General features: G+C 34.7%; 1 protein-coding gene across 1 annotated transcript in view; it reads left to right on the forward strand.

Annotated features, from left to right (window-relative positions):
• Nucleotides 1-9175: 9175 nt before the first annotated feature.
• Nucleotides 9176-15112, forward strand: part of LOC123311456 (probable multidrug resistance-associated protein lethal(2)03659) — a 31320-nt gene continuing 25383 nt past the window's right edge. Inside the window, exon 1 of the mRNA XM_044895444.1 lies at nucleotides 9176-9438. Coding sequence (XP_044751379.1) covers nucleotides 9359-9438 — 80 coding nt within the window. The 5' untranslated portion in view covers nucleotides 9176-9358. The remainder of the gene's footprint in view (nucleotides 9439-15112) is intronic.

A 15112-nucleotide genomic window follows, 5' to 3' on the forward strand; every position in this document is an offset into this window, starting at 1 on the left:
GTCTGTATGCCGTTGAAATTTTTCAAAATTATTTGTTATCACTGTACAATATTCCTTGGTTAATATCAATCTAAGAAATAACCACCATAATTTCTACAAGTTTGTGAGTTTCAAGGTACTCCTTCTGATTCAATCTAGCCCAGGTCAGTAAACTCAATTCATTGGTCACTACTGAAGCTACGTGAAACAACTAGTTTATGCCACACCTTGTACTAACGCGAAACATTTTATATTTATACGGTGTAGGTATTCACATTCATACTACATTCAGAAAATTGCTAATTCAGGTATTAGGTACATGAGATTCGAAAATTTTTTCTTGTTAACATATGATTTCCAGCCCAGGTCACTGAACTCAATTTATTTGATTCTGCTGCTAAGGCTAAACAAGTTTATGCCACAATTTGCACTGATGTGATACAATTTATACTTATTTGGGTGGTATTCAGTGATGAGTCGAATATTAGAAACTCTACTTTCAGTTTTATATTCATTCATTTCTTTATGAAATTTATTTGGGAGCTCATCAGTTGAGCTGTTATTCACTATTCCTTCTTGATTCTTGGTCAATATGCGAACAACATATTCATCGAAGTTGAAGTTGAAGAAGACATTAACCCTTTTAGTTGAATGAATAATATTTTTGGTGCGTTCTATTACCATTCAAGATGCGAAATGAGTATTTAGTATTTTTTTCTACAAACGTCAAAAAATGACAAGGTTCGCGCTTTGACAACAATATGCGAAGTGACCCTTTTTTTCATTTTCCTTCGTTACCATGACGCCGTGCGCGAAGTAGTGTACGAAATACTTACTTCGCACACTGCATGTAAACTATCTAGGATTTTTATATCATAACCTTTATGTTTCTCAATCAAGCAAAAATCCAAGAAATCATTCATTTATTAATGTATAACAATAATTAAGGCTTTCAAATTGTGAGAAGATTTAACACTACCTAATTTTATTTATTATTCACAATGGTGCAGCCAGTGCACGAACCAATAATTAGGTATTCCTAAACCAGATAACTCAGATTCAGCTCGTGATATCGTAGATTTGGGAGTTTGATAAGTCTATCCATTTTTGATTTGCAAGCAACTGCCGTAGAGGTGACAGCACCTGATCCTGAAATTTCAATACTCTTTTTCATATTAAGCTAAACATGTTACTTATTTTAGATTAATATTTTTGACGTTTAGAAAAAATTTTGTTTGCATCTCATGCGCGAAATAGTTTGGTGATCTCGACTATTTTTTTAACTCGGTTGCGCCTCGTTAAAAAAATCAGTTCTCGATCACCAAAGTAGCATTTCGCGCACTAGATACAAAAATAACTATTTTTTGTTTGTCACAAACTACATTTATCAGGAAATGTTGATTTGTTACTTGAAAACAGTTCGGCACTCTAGCACCACCCGTCACTTATTATTTTCAAACTAAAAGATATCCAAATTCGTTGAAAACTCATTAGAAATTCAAGAAACCGAAGTGGTTTTCCAGAAATTTTAAAAGTTCCTATTATCTCAAAGGGATTAAATTTTCTCTTTGCAACACTTCCGAAATTGTATTTCACGTAAACGGGTTTGTGATTTATTCATTGAACAAGATTTTCAAAATGTACTTTTGACAAAACTATCGATCGATGGGTTCAGAAAGTTCTTACGTAAAAAATCCTTTTTTTACAAACAAATAAACTGCTGTATATCGACTGATTTTCAACATTGTATATTATGGTATAAATAGACAATAGACAATTTATGGGCATATATTTTTTTATTCAAATTTCTGATTTTGTCGAGAAGTGCAACATTTTTTGTTGTTGCATATACCTACTACATGAATTTTCTCATATTTTCTGAATGCTCTATCAATGCTAAGTATCTCAATTTGAACATATCATCAAAATGATGGTTTCACGATGAGAAAATTTAAATTTTTTTATTCGAAAATTATCCATGTCCTTGGTTTATTCCTTGATACTAAATATGAAAAAATTGATGAACCAAAAAGATATCATCTTGGGATAAACCTACAAAATTTAATCTCGAGTATTCAATAAAAACTTGATGTCAAAGATAATAAAATGGATAAACTTTAAAATATGATATCAAGTATTTATTGAACCATACACAATATGGATTAATTTTCATTTTATTATACTCCAATTGAAAATTGCTGGAGTATTCAGAAAGTATAAGAAAATCTCCTTGAAGCTTGAAGTATTTATATTTGTAAGATTTGGCCGTTTGTGGACAAACCATCAGAACTGTTCAAATTATCTCTAAACCATCTAATTTTGAAAACTAGTCGAATGAGCGATTTTTTGTCCTTGAAAAATGGTATTATTGTAAGCATTATCCATGTCTATCCACGATATAGTTTTTCCTATAGATATTTGGATTGTCGAAGGAAAATACTTGGCTCGTGTTTTGAATTTTGCTCAAAGAATTATTCACAAAATCTAATAACCCGCTCATGTGAATCATACACTGTAGTAATCTAACGCCCTATTTTTACATTGGGAAATATAAATATCGACATCCAGTTTGAAGAAAAACATAATCAACATCATAATATCTTAAAAAAATATATGTCCAAAAATATATAATTTTGAACACTCCAAACATTGATATTCACCTTGAAATATTGGCACCGAATTATAGAATTATTCTGCGTTTGGCGCCACTATGTCTGAACTTCCCAAGTTTCGTTATATGCTTTGCGAGCGACGTTGCCATGACTTCTAATGAAAAAATTATCGATCGGGAAATTTCCTATCTTCATTTCCATTTGACGGGGTATGGCATGGAATAAAGCCTCGATACTTCGAGAACCTAGATATGACATGAATAGAACTTCGCTATACATAATTCAATGGATTCGAAGTTGGTAATCTTAAGCCTGGAATGAAATTAATATTCAGCCAATGACTCAAAATGAAAACGGTGAAACCCGTCAATTGATTGAATATCCTCCGTTTTCTGGCAATAAAATTGAAAGTTTTTCTTCGACCACTTATCCACAACCTCATCCACTTTTTAATTTTTCGAAGAGAAAGATACACCCCATGTGGGCTCGTTGTAAAACTGACGAAAAATGGAATATTTACCACTATGATCTTTGTTTTTTCTTTAATTTTGTGGTTATCCAAAGAAACACGAAAGTCTCTGAAAGAAATCAAATTAAATAATTGTTTTTCAACAATTAACTTGAAATTATTAAGACGACGAAACACGTTAATTGATTTGTCAAAAAATAAGCACATGGACTCAGAAATCGCTGCTGGACAGAAGCTCAGGGATCTTTGTACAGAGCAAGTCAATATTTTGATCCGCCAAGTTGTAAATACTTCCTTAGGCCCAAATATTTATTTATTTATTTATTTATTTATTTATTTATTTATTCATTATGCTTCGCATAATTTATGAACGGTACAACCCATTTGATACATAATAATATAAAGAAAAATAAAACAAACTGCATACAATAAAATTTAAACTCTACAACAAACTCAAAACTAACACCTTAAACAACGATAATGATAAACCAAAAAACTGAAGAGTAGGTGACATACTGTTACAGCGTGTTAAACATCTATTAATATAAAAATGCTTGCGGTAGTTGGTACGGACAGGATCAGGATAAAAATACAAGACTATACGAGACGTCCTCGAAGGTGCATTGAAACTGATCAGGCTCAGCAGTTCAGGGCAATTTATATAGCCATTCAAGAGCCTGTAAAGGAACACAAGATCGAGAAGTGTCCTTCTGTCGCTGAGAGATCGCAGACTTAAACTAGTTCTGACAAACTCATAGTTAACGGAGACGCTTGGAATTCTCAACCTATAAGCCACCAGACGAAGAAATCTATTTTGAACACCTTCGATCATTCGGATGCGAGTACTATATGAAGGGCTCCATACAACCGAGGCATACTCAAGGATGGTCCTAACGAGAGAGCAATAAAGATATTTGAATATCTCAATGGAGAACTCTCTACTATTCCTCTGAACAAACCCTAACAACTTCAACGCTCTTTTCTTGGCATAGGTAACATGTTCATCGAAGATTAAGCGCGAATCAAGCACCACCCCCAGATCCTTGACCACGTGAACCCTTTGGAGGGTGACACCACAAAGAGAATAGCTAAAAGAAGGCTCGCTCCCTCGAGAAAAAGTGATCACATTACATTTTGACAAGTTCAGTTCCAGTCTATTGAGCTCGCACCAATCAGAAAATCTAAGCAAATCTGCTCGCAAACGCAAAACATCTTCGAAACAAGAAATAGATTTGAATATCTTCAGGTCATCGGCAAACAAGAGAAAAAAACTATAAAGAAAAACAGAGGATACATCGTTAATGAACAAAATAAAAAGAAGTGGACCCAAGTGGGAGCCTTGAGGAACACCCGAGGGAACGCCACTTGATTCTGAATAGCAACCACGGTAACGCACAGAGAAGGAGCGTCCTCGCAAAAAACTCTCTAGCCAATTCAACAGGGGACCATCGAATCCCATCTTACGTAATTTCATCAGCAGAATGCTATGATTGACCCTGTCGAAGGCCTTGCAAAAATCGGTGTATACTGCATCTACACGACACAGATTTTCCATTGATGAACTCACTTTATCAAGAAACACTAACAGATTGGTCGAAGTCGACTTTCCTCTGCAAAAGCCATGTTGTTCCCCGATGATTAAATTATTACAGTGCCAGGTCAAACGAGAGCAGACGAGTTTGTCAAAAACTTTTGGAATAGCAGATGGAAAGCATATTCCCCTGTAATTAGACACATCGTGCTTGTTGCCAGATTTGAAAATAGGGACAATGAAAGTTTTCTTCCATAAATGCGGAAACACGCCAAGCCTAAGGGAAGCATTGAACAAAGAGGTCAGTGGACCAGCTAGAGAAAAAACACATCTAGTTAGCAAATAGGAAGGCACACCATCAGGACCACAGAATAGCTAGGCTTGAGACCGCCAAGAGAATCGAACACCTCAGATGCAGTAAGCTTCAAGAAGTTGAGGTCCAGGACCTCGGGGATATCAAAATCAGGTGGCACAATGTCTTCACTCTTAAACACTTGCCTGAAGAACTCCGCAAATAGCTGAGCTATTTCGTCTGTATTCTCACCCTGTCTCGATTCAAAAAACATGTTCCCCGGTACAGTGTTGGACTCCTTGACAGAATGAACATACTTCCAGAAATAATGTGGATCAGATGAAATCTTAGCCTGTATATTGAGCAAATAATTATTATGAAGTTCCTTGCTCAAATCCTTGCACTGTCTTCTGAGATCGCTGAAAACCTGATAATCCGCTGGCGAACCCGAAGTCCTGAACCTGGCGTGTGCTCGCCTCTTCCGCCCAATCAATCGAATCAACCTACTGTTAAACCATGGAGGGTAAGATCGTCGTTTTGGCTTTCTACGTGGAATAAAATATTCCATACCCCGATACAAAGATGCATAAAAATAACTGACCATATCGTTTACATCGGTACAAGTCTCAAAAATACTCCAGTCAACAGAATTCAAAAAGATAGCCAGACCACCATAGTCGCCATTCCTAAAATCATAAAAGTATTCTTCACAATCATCCCAAGAAACACCAACTCTTTCAGAAAAAGGAATGACGAATTCATAGGCGCTATGATGAACCGAGTTACTGAGCAAAGACTCACTGGCATAATCAACTACAATATCCGAAATCGATGTGAAAGCAAGATCCAGATACGTGCCACGGCTGTTCGGTAAATGAATTACCTGTGAAAAGTCCAACAAATTGGCAAGGTCCATCAATGACTCACTGGCACCACCAGGTGTTGTTAATACGAATTCATTGTTGGTCCACAATGCCTCAGGTACATTATAATCACCGCAGATAAGGAACTTCGCATCCGGGTATCTCATGTAAATGTCCTCAACGACATCAGAGTGGGATTCATACATATCTCTAGGGGATCTAGGAGGAATGTAACAGGCACCTATAACAACTTTGCTGACGGCACCATTCACAGTAATGAATAAATGATCAACATTGTCCGCTGCAACATCGACAGCAGTCGGATTCAGGGAAGACCTCACCAACATCAAGACACCACCACCTCTTTTCTTTTTCGATAAACTGAAATCTCGATCTTTGCGGAAAGTTAAATAGCCCGGAACACAAAGCTCACCATCGAACCACAAGTCACTAAGAGAAGACTCCGCTATAACGACAATGTCAAAGTCATGAGCCAACACTTCACTCTTGAATACATCCAGTCTAGTTCTCAATCCCCCGACGTTGTGGTAATATATGTTCAAATGGTCTTTGATTCGTTTTTTGATCGACCGACCGGAACAATCCGTGGAATCCCCCGTGAATATCTTATGGCAACGTGTTCACCATTATCCTTGCGCCTACTCAACTCCTCTCTCAATACACCCAACTGCCGGCGCTGCGTCAATGTCAAGTCTGGGGCTTGATTGGAATTGGAATTCAGCTTCCATATACATAATATATTTGGGACTATTCGTCTGGAAGGTGACCTCAATATTACCAACATTTGGTTCGCACCACAGAACACTAATATAAGTTAGCACCAGCACCAGCTGTCGTCTATCTTTCACAGTTTTATAGATACTGCTATAGCTAATGTTCTTTGGGGCTGACCTGTCAAAAGAACTTCGGCCATTCTTGAAAATATCAAGATCTTTTCTTGATTTCAAGTTTCAAGAAAATATCACAAAAAGTAATTTCAGATTTCAAGACATACAAGACTCAATATCTTGACTAACAAGAAAAACGGTAAAACGTGTTTATTCGAGAAAAAAATAACATAAATTTTAAAATAACATTTCCATTTATTGAACACATTTTTTTTGGAACAATGTAAATTAAGAATAATTCATGAGAATCTTGTCGAAACTCAAATTGCAAACTATCTATAGCTTTGTAATTTTTGAATTTGGCCTATTGATTATTTTTGCCGTTGGTAGTGGTGTTCACCTCAATTTAAAAAGAATCACAAGACTTCTTTCTGTCAGTGTACTGGTTAATGTTGCAGTTGTGTCCATTTATCGCAGCTACGGTTGCAGATTCAATTTTATCATTTTCTCTCGCATTAGTCTGACTGATCCTTGCAACATAAATGCAAGGATTTTAAAATAAACATTTTTTGTTGTCCAAACTGGAGTGGGATAGTTGCTTAGTGTCGCCAATCACAATTGAGATAGTTGACTTTGATATCATTGTGTGTACCATAACAAATACAGTCGTAGCACTTCAATGGCCAGTCAATGTATTTTTATGTTCCAAGCACTGATCATTTTATATTTTTACTGAAACCGCATGTTTCTCTCTGATGCTTGTTCGAGATTATTCAAAGCCAGAAGAGGAGCAGAATGGTCATACGTAATGTTTACCTACTGGATAGTCAATCTCACTCATGGTTATATTAAGGATAAAGAAAGAAGTTGCAATTCAGTTCAAAGCCGATTGAAAGAATGATGACGTAGAAGGTGGCAAAGTCAAGTTCAATTGACAGAACGTTAGCAGTGGCGCAGCACAGATAATAGTAATAAGTAAAGTTATCAAGAAGATATAATTCAAAATAACTCAAATTCTATGCCGGAACCTTGTTTATCTAATGAATGAGTCAGTGAAAGTACCTCACGAGCTTGCACGAGTAAGTCGAGTCAGAATGATCATTAAATTATTTCAGTTTATTGCACCGCACTACCTAATTTTAGGCTTATTACGCCAATGCGCGCTTGTGTGGAGAGGCGTGTGGTGATACCGAAAGAACCAAAGTATTTTCGTCTCGTATTGCGCCTTCAATATTTCCTTGGTAAAAATAACATAAAGTAGTTAAGTAAACGTTTGCCCACAATAGCAAAATCTTCTTCTCCAATATTTGGATCCAATATTGTTAAGGGTCCAATTACATGATTTTTCATTCTCCTTATTGCTTCAGCAATACTCAAAAACATAGACATATAAAAGAAGAATGTCCTTAACTTTCTAACATACACCATATCCCTCCATGGTGTAGATTTGCATCAAAGTAATCACTGTCATGTGGATCTGGAGTAGGGGGAGTCCGGGAGACTTGCTCAGGTAGGAGACTTGAACCACCTCAAATATTTCAATACAAATTTCACCCTACCGGTATCGTAAATAGCTTGCGACATAGTCGTAACAAGCCACACCTAGTGGCGGCTCCATTTTGGCTGCCATCAGAACAGTTCAGGAGTTTGAGGGTTGAACGTGATTTTGTTGTTAGGAAGTAAGAAATTGAATAATTTTTGTTTGTTACACTGTCTGAAAAGTTTAATAGGTGCGTGGTGTTATTTAGTTTTATTGCTTTCATTGATTAATATTGTTTTACAAACGATGAGCCTTTTTGATAATAGTTGTAAAAGTTTCAAGAAAACATCTGTTGAATAGACTAAAAAGGAGTGCGGGAGACTTGACCCATACTATGGTCGGGAGACATAACCAGTGTTCCAAGTTTCCCGCACTGAGCTCACATAATAGTTTGCTTCAAAAAAGGAAATTGAATAGTAGAAATAAATATAAAAAATTATATAAAGGTTCAAAAAAGTAGAAAATAAGTGAGAGTGACTCTGAAATACTCTAAAACTCTAAAATATGTATCTTATACGCTGATACATCTGATGATGAAAACCTTGACATAGACAATCGTTGGTCATTGGAAATTGTTTGCTTTCAATGTTTTTCCTGATAAACAAACTTATGGTCAAGTCTCTCCCATGGGTTAGGGAGACATGAGCCGATTTTAGGTTCCTAAAAATAGAATTGCTATACCCAAAATTCTCATCTCATCATCACTCTACCATTATCTATCGTTACCTATTTGGTCAAGATATCTTCACGCAAAAAAATGAGTTGCTACCATTTATAGATACAACTTAAGTGGCTGCTGAGTGAAAAGGGGTTCAACCGAAGAGTATCAGGTTGATACTCCCCATATAATGTGAAGATATGCATCAAACCATCAATGATCTCCACAACCTGTCGGTTGATTTCATAGTGGTTAGGTCCTATTCCGTAGCGTAAGGAGAACATCCGAAAATCCCTGGGGATCAAGGAGATTTTTCGAAATTTGGCAACTTTATTCCAAGCGATAGGTCATAACTCATCGTTCACAGAATCAGATGGAACCAGTAGAGTCAAAGCTGTGCGCTCGCGCTTCTCCCGATTCATTTATTCCACTTTTAAACGAGTATTCGTATTCTTCCTATTAGTTGAACTCCTATTCGGTGGAATGTAGGTGATAGTTCTACGGGGATTTCCATTACCGAAGCTCGCAACTGGTTTCTTTCATGTGATAAAATTTTATGTGCAAAAATGAATAATGCTGGATACCACAAACCAAAGAAGGAAAATCCCTACAAAAATGCTTCGTTTTTCGAGCGAGTTACCTTTTTGTAAGTAAAATTCATGTGCAAATATTGCAAATATTTCACGAGGCAATTAACAATTATTCCCGGTGAAATATGCCAGTTTTTTACCCTCCAGAAATACCTAGATAAGTTGATTTACCTACAAATTTCAATATTTCAATTTTTCATTGGATCCATAATATAAGTACTGAAAGTATACAGGGTATCCCAAATTGCTTGATTTTGGCACTTTCAGACAAGATAGGTGAAAACGTTGAAAGGAGTCCTGGTGGTCTCGATTTTCGTGAAAAATCAGTTAGTGGAAACACGATATCTTCATTTGTTTTGAAGATATAAAAAAATTTTGATATTTTCTCGATTTCGAAAATGTGCCATAACTTTTTTTTTTGGAAAATATCTTAATGAAACGATGAAAACTCTCTACAGGCACCTTTTCACTGGGAATTCACTATATTCAAGTTTTTTTATCTCTTGTACTGAGGGTGGAAAAAAATAACTTCTCTATTATAAATAAAGATGCTCTCTTTTTTTTTGAACTCATGTTATACAAATAAAATAGCTTTTAAAAATAAATATGTTTATGACGATTTATTACTTCTATACACGAGGCAAAATCACCATTTTAGTCAAATCCCCATTTCCGACAGAACTCTAGGAAACCATGGTCCACAAAATTGTTCACTCTCAATAAATCTCCATCTCTATGACACGAATTAAAACTTTCCGTTTATAGAAGTCCAAAATTCAAATTATCATCGGTCAGTGCATAGATTCACATAAAAAAGGTCTATATATCACTGTTTACTCACAATACCAACCTTAATTCTGCAACACAAAATCTTAACTCATGGGCTATTACTGCTATTACCAACTTAAATTTGATTTTCCGTAGCCACCCGAGATGTCAATCATTCTTGAATGGACCATAATTCATATCACACTCCATTTGAATAAATATCGAGCAGAATTCCTATAATCAATTTCAATATAACTCATGAAAAGTTTTCAAATGGAGTACCATTATTCTGTAAACAATTGATTGTATTGATAAAACAATGTAGCAGGAGGAATTTTCTTCCATTACCTACTATAACTATTTCGCAATCCAATTAACAAGTTCCGTTTCTGTGAGATTAGAGTTGTCTGGGGCTTAGAACATAGAACATTGAGACAGTTGACTCGGACATCATAGTCATATCAATTTCCAATACGAATAGACCGGAAGTATGCAAATTTTTCAATATAACACAATTGCCTTAGTGTCGCGCTCGACAGAGAAACATCGAATGTGTGTACTACAAAACCATAGACATATAGACATGGACTGTGCCTTCCCTTTCTATGCACGAAATACGGTCAAAAAAAGTGACACAGAGAAACTGAACATCGGGCATGCAGTTGTCTTTTTCTAGAATTTTGATTGGTCCACACTCAACTCTATGTGAACAAAAAAGAGAAAGGTAAATGCCCGACGATCATTTCTCTCTTTCTTTAAAAAAACCAATTTCATGCTGACATTGCTCAGTCCACGTCTCTATGTGTACAAAACATTCATTTATAGCACTGAGCCACTGAATTTCCATTCTATGTATTAATGTTCTAAAGGTCCCCCGGGACCTGATTATGGAAAATATTGTCAAATTTCGTGAGATCTGCCATATACCGGGTGGCCCACCCCAGACGCGGCGCTCATTTTGAGGGAGTAAATGGAGATATTTTAAAAATCTTGTGTTGTGTGTAGAATGTCCCAAAGCACAATTTAAAATTATTGTCATATATACAGGGTGTTCGAAAACAAAGATATAGACCAAAGTTAAATTTTTTTAAATTTTACACCCTATATCTTCATGAAAATTTTCTGCATCTAAACCTGATAGTTTCTGAGCAATTTTCGATTTTTAATTCAAAACTAATAAACCATTTTCGCCATTATCTCGTAAATGTTCCTTCTAAGGTATAAAGTGGTCTGAAGAAAATCATCATAATTTGAGCTTGCCATTCCATTTTGAGTTCAAATACAGAGTGTTATATAAAAAAGTGTAACTTTGGTCTAAATCTTTGTTTTCGAAGGCCCTGTGTATACCCCTGTATATGACAATAATTTTAAATTGTGCTTTTGAATACCCTACACACACCACAAGAAAAGATTTTCAAAATATTTTTATTTACTCCCTCAAAATGAGCGCCGCGTCTGGGGTGGGCCAACCGGTATAAGGATAAAAATTAAACTGTATTTCTGGGGAATGTGAGTAATATAATTGTTTAAATGGTTTAAAAATACTTTTGAATAGTGGTCCAGGGGACAGGCCAGATTTGGGCCGTTTTTTTAGTCACTAATTTCTTGAAGAAACAGCTCTGCTCTATACAGAATTGTAAACAGTGGAAAATTATCGTTTGAATAAAGTATTCAAATGTGGACAATAAGAAAAAAATATTAAAATCCACAATTTCATCATGTGGAAATTCAAAAGTTGATTCACCCGTATACATATTGTTCTCGCAGAATGATTTCCATCACTGATAACAAAACAAATAAATATAAATTGTGTCGTTGAAATTTCTACAATTTACTTCAGCTTTCGATGAAAAACCACTTAAGCATAGATTCTTAGCACTTGATAGTACAGCACATGTTCTTTACTATATTACACGAATTAGGTTGTATGCATAAAACCTAATTGGTGTAAAATACTGCCCGAAAACTATTTTTAATTCAACTATGTAATAGAAAATAGAGATACCATCTCGATACATAGGGGAACTCGAATAATGACATAATAGAATTAAAAAAACAAAATGAAGGATGACCAGCTGCTCTTAGTTGTGAAATAAAACAGAAATAAGAATTTTATCAAGTCAATTTTTTTTCAGTCTGTAAATGAATAACAGCGAGAATAAGATGGCACCCGAAAGGCATTTTTTTCTTAGCAACCAGAAAACTGACAGAATTAAAATAGAACAGATATGCATGAGAGCGAGAATGAAATAACAAATTTTTCCTTGTTCATATTACGCCATTGCTAAATTAATTTTTGATAATTTGAATCATTTTTTACAAACGAGGCTTCTTGTCAAGTGGTGAAAGTAACTTTTTTTTGAGAAAAAAATTAATTAATCAACATGTTCAGAGCGTGAGTGTTATACGCTGAAATTATCATTAAACCTATTAGGCGAATTCCGCGAATATCATGCTGACATTAGAGGAAACACTATGAAAATTTGTTTTTATTGCCATCTCGATCCCATAGAATCTCTGCTCATGTTGATTTGTCCATTTTTCTGATTTATACGAACAAAATTAAAAATTCTATTTCCGGTGTCATCTTAAGGGGGATGTATCTAAGCAGGGGCTGCTCAAAAAAACTATACGAAAGTCTTTTTTTGACATGGAATAACCGCTTAATTTTATCGAAACTATTTATTCAAAGCCTGTATATCGAAGCAATTTTCTTAGAAACAAAATGTAACATATCTAGAACCTAGTCATAAAATATCCGCAATCAAGTATACTTCGAACCTTACTTGAATAATTTGAAGAAAATATATTGAATTCTAATTTCTAGATGAAGAATTATTTTTAAAAAGTTGATGAGTTCACAAAGAAAATTATAGCGAAGCTATGGAGAGTAGACAGAACGATCTTCAAACTAAAAATGTGTCTCCAAAAAAGGGAAAAAAGGAGTTGCTGCGATCGATGAGAACTAAATAAAAGGAGAAAATTTTAGCGCCAATTTGAAATGAACTGCCTTCATTTTATAGTAGTAGTAGTTATGTGTCAGCACAGTAGTTGTTCGTGTTGATTTTTCAAATGTTTTCTCGAGTCGATAATACGTATAAATTTTCTGATTATTATGCAATAAAATACCATAATTCATATTATTAAGCAAAGTATAGAAAGGGTAGTTAGTTATCAGCTTTATTCATTCATAATAATGAAGAAATAAAAAAATTCCAAAGAAATGATTCACTGATTAAGAAAAATGGGGGTATACGTATGTGTGATTTTCTCGGGTATTTGGTCGAGATGAACTATAGGCTTTTAATGTATTTTATTTATTGCTATTATACCAAGCTTTCTTCAAACAACTTTGCCTTCTTTAGAGTTGTCTGCCGAAATCTTGATATAATAGCAATAAAGAAAATACAGTAACAGCATAGTTGCACCATCAATATTAAGGGCGACAATTTATTAGATAGCCACTTCCATATCTCATATGCATAAGTTTGCATGATAAATGCGAATTTTTAATGCAAATAATGTTTTCAATAAACATTTGTTGACTATCGATTGCATATCATCAGACTTTGTGGCTCATAATGTATAATTTTCATTCTTATTGTAGATTTCGGAGTAGAGTAATAGATGCAATTTTTCTGTAACAACCGCGAAGTATTCATTATTATCATCGAAATTTCAATACCTGCCTGAATACAATTGACACAAATTACCTCGGAATATTGGGTCTATTATTCATTATTTTCAAAAGTGTGTTTTCGAAATTAACAGTGGTTCATTTTGTTAACTCAGAAAATACATGAAGGAATCAATCATCTATTCTTTTTCTCAGAAACTGGAGATCAACTGTTTGAAGATACAGAAAAAAACAGAATCCGCTATAGCAGTCAGAACCTTCTTGGAATTCTGGATTTTTTTTTTAGCCATTTGAACCCTTATGAGGAAAAATGAGTTCTTCTAGGCTCGCAAAGTTAGCAAAACCGATTGTTTTAACGCATATAAGGGTTGAAACGCTAATCGGTATTCAAATATAGGTAGCCATCAACAATCTGAACATGATAAGAAGATATTCTCAAGGAAAATTCACTGTGGCTAATGAACGCCTCCAATAAGCCTTTAAGTATAATTTGATCAAATCATAAATCACCGACTATCGTTTCATTCTTAGCAATTTGACGTTGGGCTAACTATATTTTCCGAACAATTTGTTTTTTATTTATACTAATATCTCTATTCTTCAAAAAAAAACATAAAAGTTCTTTATTGACATTTCTGCAACGATTATTGGAGGGCAAACAAATTTTCACTTAGCTGATAAATTTGTTCCAAATGGGCCTTAAATCATTTCCAAAAAAAGCTCGGTTCTGCTAGTTTTAATTAGGTAGATAAAAAAATATATACAAAAGATCATTGAGCTCATAGCTCAATCGTATAATTTCGAGGGAATTGAGCATAAAACCTTCGTGTGGCAGAAAATATTCTAGACTAATGAGATATAATATCGTTACTCGTTAGGATATCTTCAAGGCTATCTTCTGAGGCTTATTAGTATGTACAGGGTGGGCAAAAGTGGTGATACCTGAACTACAACTTTTTAAACCCAACAAGAAAGAGAAAAAATTTAGTGATGCCCACGAGAGTCTCATCTTGTCTCGTCTCGAAAACGAGACAATGAATTAGAGATACCCTGTATATGAATTTTAAAAATCAACTTTCACATTGATGTTTGAAAATTTACCTAAACTAAAATTGATAAATTATCGATTTGATTCCAAAAGAGATATCAGAAAGATTTTCACATAATTGTTTGTAATTTTAGTCACACAAAATTTATTTCAATATTTTCATACTTATTCTCCTTACTTAAAGAAAAATGAACATTGAAAAAATCATATAACCTTTATATCTGCAATCATGAGATATGTAGCACTTATCTCTATTTACAAATTTCCCATGAAAAAA

This window comes from Coccinella septempunctata, chromosome 4 (genome assembly GCF_907165205.1).
Source record: "Coccinella septempunctata chromosome 4, icCocSept1.1, whole genome shotgun sequence".
Classification (NCBI taxonomy): Eukaryota; Metazoa; Arthropoda; class Insecta; order Coleoptera; family Coccinellidae; genus Coccinella; species Coccinella septempunctata.